The sequence below is a fragment of the Echinops telfairi genome, unplaced genomic scaffold (genome assembly GCF_000313985.2).
Source record: "Echinops telfairi isolate 266 unplaced genomic scaffold, ASM31398v2 ScPeMD7_3;HRSCAF=10, whole genome shotgun sequence".
NCBI classification, from domain to species: Eukaryota; Metazoa; Chordata; class Mammalia; order Afrosoricida; family Tenrecidae; genus Echinops; species Echinops telfairi.
The window spans coordinates 45,878,980-45,884,971 of NW_022103899.1; the positions used below are offsets into that span (position 1 = coordinate 45,878,980).

Consider the following 5,992-nt stretch of genomic DNA (forward strand, 5'->3'; position numbering starts at 1 on the left):
CTCTGGGGCCTTCCATCTTCCCAAGCTCCTGGAGGCAACGTACAGGAATCTGTGCTGAGCTCAGGAAATTCCCCACACCCTGTCCTGTCCTCCTCCGACCCAGGACCCAGGCCTCCTTCCTGCGTTCCTGAGGCTCTGTGCCCCCCATCTACATCACCCCGTCCTTGCCCTCCTCTCTCGGCTATCTCCCCACCTCAGGAAACTGGGTCCTTTGGCTGTGTCTCCTAGTCACCCTCCATCCTACCCCGATCCCGGCTTCCGGACTACCTGGTCTCTGTCCTCCGTCGGAGGGTGTAGCCCTGTCCTGGCCCCCGGAGCCTCCATCCACTGTCCACAGAATCCCTTGCTCTCCGGGCTTTCCTTTGCCTGTGCTTCCTGAGAGCCAAGCTGAGGAGCCTGCATTCCCTAAGGAGGGCTGGCAGGGGTGGGAGACTGGGGCCATTGCCTACAGTGATACTAGTGCCTCAGAAAAGTAGCCCCCCCACCACACACACACACATACACTCTGGGAGGAGTTCTGCTTGATGTAGCAAGTGCGGTCAGGAGGTGTCCGCTGCCAGTTGTCAGGATGGCAGGAAGGAGCCTCCCCTCACCAACTCTTTTTGGTGTTTCTCTTTCAGAAAACCGGCCACTCCCGCCGGGCCTTCGGCCGACTCACCCATGGTGCGTGGAGCTTGGCTGCCCTTTGCTAATAGTCCATGCCCACTGCTCCTCTTGGTCCCTGCCCCCCTGATGAGGCATCATGGCCCTGAAGATAGCACCTGAGATGTGGGATCCCTGCCCTCACATACACAATCTCCTACCCGTGCCCTAAGCAAGCCCTGCAGTCCAGAAGGGACTACATCGTGGGCCAGGCCTCAAGACAAGGCCTGGACTCACCGTCCTCCATGTGAGGGCTAAGTGGGAGGTGGGGAGCTCACTGACTTGCTTTGGCTCCCATTCATCATGGCACCCATAGGGAAACTGAGGCACAGAACTGCACGGACTCTGGGAAAGTGAGAAACGCAGGCAGGGAACTTTGCTCTTAGCCAGAAAATGCATCTGGCTTGTTTGAGGACCAGGAGGGCCTCGGGGGTGCCTGTCACCTCCTGAGGCAGGCTGGGGAGGGGGGGTTGTTGCTTTGCAGAGTCAGAGTGCAATGCAAATATAGTAATAGTGGGTGGGCATGACCCCTCATGGTAGGGCTGGTATCTATAGCTGGGCTGGCTGGTGTAGGAGAGAAAGAGAGAGAGTGTGTGTGTTTACACATGTGCACATGTGACATTAGGAGTGTAGGGTGTGGGGACATGGGAGTACTGGGGTGTGCCAAGGGAGCCAGGATCACTGGGGCAGTTGGACTAACTAGCAAGCACATGGGCTCCCCAGTGCTGTGCACAGGGGGACCTGTAGTCAGGGAGAGAAGGAGCGACACCTGCCCACACTAAGTGTCCCCACCTCACACCCCATCCCCATAGGGCACCTCTGGGCACTGGGCCCCCTCTGTCCTGCCTGCCCACCATGCCCTAGCCCCACATACGCTCTGATAACAGTCTGTCCCTGTCTTTCTCCCGCTGCTCCTATGGAAGCGAAGTTTTCCGCTCCTGCAGAAAGCAAAGCTACGGTAGGAAACTTACTTCTGCCCTGGCCCTCCACTCCCCTCTCCCCGCCGGCCTGGCCTGCCTCACCCTGCCTTAGCTGCACCCTGCATCTTCCAGCTGGGTTGGGGTTGAGGACAGGCTGGCCTTGCGGCTAGTTGCGTGTCCTGAGAATGCGTCTCCAAGGTGACTCAGCGTGTATGTAGGGCCTTGGAACCTAGGAATTTGTTCTTTGCCGGCCACATGGAGGCTTACAGGGGAGCAAGGGGGATGGAAGGAGGCCCTGGCAATCCATTTAGTGGTTGGGAAGGGGACAGGAGCCTCGAAGGCCAAAGGCCACAAGAAGGTGGGGGGTGGGGTGACTAGGGGTCCAGAGATGGAGGCAGGGCTCTGGCGTGGCACCTAGGATGTCAGGGAGCGTGGAGCACCTACACTGGAGCCAGCAGTGGGGGTGGGGCAGGAAGAACTCGTATCAGAGGAAGGAGGGCCCAGCCCACACAGACCCCTTCTTCTTCAGACTCAGAGACGGGTGAGGATGACATCAGCGACGTGCAGGGGACCCAGCGCCTGGAGCTTCGGGATGACGGGGCCTTCAGTACCCCAACGGGTGAGCTCCCCAGAGCATTCAACCGACAGGCTGCTGGGCTTCCCACAAGAGGGGCCACAGGCTCACAGTGCTGTTCTCCCTAGGGGGCTCCGATACTCTGGTGGGCACCTCCCTGGACACACCCCCGACCTCCGTGACCGGCACCTCCGAGGAGCAAGTGAGCTGGTGGGGCAGCGGGCAGACGGTCCTGGAGCAAGAAGCGGGCAGTGGGGGTGGCACCCGCCGCCTCCAGGGCAGCCCAAGGCAAGCACAGGCAGCCGGGGCCGGGCCACGGCACCTGGGGGTGGAGCCGCTGGTGCGGGCATCTCGAGCTAATCTGGTGGGCGCAAGCTGGGGGTCAGAGGATAGCCTTTCGGTGGCCAGTGACCTGTATGGCAGCGCGTTCAGTCTATACAGAGGACGGGCGCTCTCGATCCAAGTGTAAGTAACAACCTCGCTCTGGCCTGCACTGTCCTGCCTCACCATTGTGCCCTGCACTGCCCCTGATCGCTCCATTGACCCCCACCCATCTGCCCTGCACTGCCGGGACCCCTACGTGCATCCCCCTGTGCGCTCTCCACCCCCACAGCTGCCACTCCATCTTCCCACGCTGCTACTCCTGTCCTGTCACCACCCACACACTCCCTCCACTCCCACCTGTCCTGGCCTCCCATGCCATGGCCCCTCTGTCCAGGACCCCTCTGTCCTTCTGCCTCCTCTAGGCGCTCCACTTCCCCAGGGGCCCTCTCCTGCCTCACCCATTCAGGCTCCAGTTGTCCCCAGGATCCCCTCCCCTTCGGGGCCCCCTCCGTGCCTGCTGTCTCAGCAGCTGCTGCTTTTTCATCTCTCTGCACATTCCTGTTCCCATGTGGGCCTTTTTCGGGGAGAAACGGAACCTTTCCACACGTCAGCTCCCGGAAGAGCAGGAGGGCCACCCGGAGAGAGAAGCCAGAGAAGCGAGTGAGGTGGTCAGAGGGCAGATGGGGGTCAGCTGGCCTGGGGGGGGCAGAAGCAGGGCGTGGGGGGCAGAGGGCTGGGAACTCAGCGACAGGGGGATGGAGATGAGGGGGAAGCGGGGACAGGTAGAGGGCTTGGTGAGATGGAGGCAGGGCCAGTGAAGCCCAGTGGGAAATGCCCACAAGTGGGGTTGAGGGTTGGCTTGGCAGGGGTGGGGCAGAGCGGACTGTTGGGGTAAAGCCATTTTTGGAGGTTCAGGGGCTGGCAGATCACAGAAGGGTGTGCTTTAGCAGAGGAGGGAGTGGTGATCAAAGAATTGGGGGGTATTTGGGGAGCTGGGAGGGGGCCTGGCATGATGGGTAGGGGTGTGTGGGAGGTACCATTAGAGAGAAGAAAGAAGGGGTCTACTGTGTATGTGTGTGTGTGTGTGTGTGTGTGTGTGTGTGTGTGTGTCTCTCGGGGGCACTGTTTTGAGGATGGATGGAGTGTCGGAGAATGGGTGGGAGGAGAGGTCGAGGCAGGGAAAGCGGCCCCCCTTGTGCATTACCCAGGCGCCCCTGTGCCCTGGACTTGCCTCTCCCTTCTCTGCCTTTTTCTACCAGGCCCCAGCCAGAGCCTGGAGTTGCTATGGCAACTTCCAAGGAACCGATTTCCTTAGCGATGTCTGTAGTACAGAGGCTGGCCTGGAGCTGAGCTGCAGCAAGAGGCCTCCTAGACTGTCCCCAATTTCTGTCCATGCCTCACCCCATTCCTGGCCCTCCCCAAAGCAGCCGCTCCCTCCTGCAGATAACTGGCTCGGGCTCTGCTTCCCTCCTCCGGTGTCTGTATTGCCACTGCCCCAGCTAGTCAGAGGTGGTATGAGGGAGGGGCTGGCCCAGGGAGGGGAAAACGTCATCATACCTGGCAAATGTAGAACTTCTGCCAGGGCTGTGCCCCCATTCTCCTCCCTCTTTGCCCCCAGGAACCCAGACATTTGGGAGGGAACAAAGAGGGCTTAGGAATCAGACTTCCTGGGTTTGAATCCCAGCACTTAACCATTAGCTGTGTCACCTTGGTAAGTCACTTAAACTCTTCAAGCCTCGGTGTCTTCATCTGAAAATGGGATCATGGCAGTTCCTAGCTCAAAAGATGCTGTGAGGCTTTCATGGCACACTTGTAGACACTGTATATACACCTGGCACACGCCTGAGCCATTCCTCAAGTGTATAGTAAACAACTCTAACAGGCTGAGCCCTGCTGGCATTATGTATTAGGCTGTGAACCACATGGTCAGCAGTTCAAAACCACCAGGTGCTGCATGGGGAGAAAGATGAGGCTTTCTACTCCCAGAAAAAATGAGAGTGTTGGATACCCACAGGGGCAGCTCTACCCTGCCCTGTAAGGTAATTATGAGTCGGAGAATACACTCAGTGGCAGTGAGTTTTTTCAGTTAATGGGTATGATGTTAATAGCTTCCAGATTCCTTTTCTCACTAATCTTTCTGTTTGCTTCTCTGGGACCCAGACAGGGGAAACTGAGAACTAGCTTTTGAGCATTAAAGTGGGTGAGAGGGGTCCTCCCCTTCCAGGCCCTACACTGGCCCCTTCCGAGTTTCTGGCAAACCCCTTGGCGTGGGCTGGGGTGAGGGGACTTCCTTGTTTTTCAAGGAGGTTTCCAAGGACTCGGGGACCTTTCTCAGGGGCAGGGCAAGGTCAAAGACCTAGTCTGGTGACAGATGGACTACAGCCCAAAGTATCCACTACCATCAAGTCAGGGAAGATGGGGCAGAATTGTCCTGTGGGTGGTGGGTATCCAAGACTGTGAATCTGCCCGGAAGCAGCCTGCTGCTTCTACCTCCTGGGGAGCCAAGCACTTAACCCCTGGGCCATCACCATGGCTCCTTCCCTAGATTGACCATGGAGTGTGGGGAAACTGGGTGTCCTAAAGCCCCTCCCTATCCTAGAGATCCCAGCAGCCACCATGGGTCCTCCCATGATGCAGGTGAGGGTGGCGGGGCTAGCCCAGGGCTCCAAGTTGGTCTAGGCATTCTGCGCCACCAGGCACTGCTCTCTGAAGGTTGAGCCTGCTGGGCTGCTTCGGTTGCTGCTCTTCTAGGGGGCCACGGGGTGGGGGGCTGGGTGGAGGGCAAGGTGTGTGTTCTCTGAGGATGAGCAGGGCTGTGGGGTCAACTGGGGGCAGGAATGAGTGGGAGGCTGCATTCCAGAGAGGACCCCTCCCCATCCCATGCTTCCCTCTGCACTTCATCCTTCGGGTCCAAACCCCATTTCTTCCTCTCGCTCATGCTGAATTCTGGTCCCGCTATTTCCCAGCTTCAGGGGCTGGAGGAGAGGGCTGGCCTGAGCCTCTGGGGCTGCTTCTGTGCCTGGGCCCACACTAGCCCCATCTCCTGGTGCCAGAGCCGCCAGCCCCTCTCTCCCCCAGCCCCTGCTCTGGCCGCGCTCTCCTGGGAGGAGGGGGGTGGCAGGAGGACCTGGCCCATGTCACTCCCAAGCCTGCCCAGCATGCCCACCGCTCAGTTCCTGTCACGAGCCGAGGGTCGGGGAGGAGAGACCCCCTAAGTCTTCGCCCCCGGTCTTGGTTCCAGCAGCGTCCCTCCGAGTGGATCGCGCAGGGAAGAGCCGGACCCCGAGCCGCAGCCGGCCAGCGAAGCCCTGCGCCGCCCAACCCTGCCACCTCCCTCCAAGTCCGCGCTGCTCCCCCCGCCTTCCCCTCGGGTGGGAAAGCGGCCCCCGCCGGGACAGAGCGCCCAGGCCGCAGCGCGCCCCACGTCGCCCCATCGGCGCCCTCAGGAGCCCGTGCTGCCCGAGGACGCCACCGCCGAGGAGAAGCGCGGAAGAAAGGCCAGGTCGTCGGGGCCCTCGCTGGTGGGCACGTC

At 60.2% G+C, this 5,992-nt stretch overlaps 1 protein-coding gene across 1 annotated transcript in view; it reads left to right on the forward strand.

The window, feature by feature from the left end:
• LOC123522161 (striated muscle preferentially expressed protein kinase-like) overlaps window positions 1-5,992 on the forward strand; it is a 25,138-nt gene that overhangs the window by 11,401 nt on the left and 7,745 nt on the right. Inside the window, exons 2-4 of the mRNA XM_045294207.1 lie at window positions 2,092-2,181; window positions 2,265-2,601; window positions 5,702-5,989. Of these exons, the coding sequence (XP_045150142.1) occupies window positions 2,092-2,181; window positions 2,265-2,601; window positions 5,702-5,989 (715 nt within the window). The remainder of the gene's footprint in view (window positions 1-2,091; window positions 2,182-2,264; window positions 2,602-5,701; window positions 5,990-5,992) is intronic.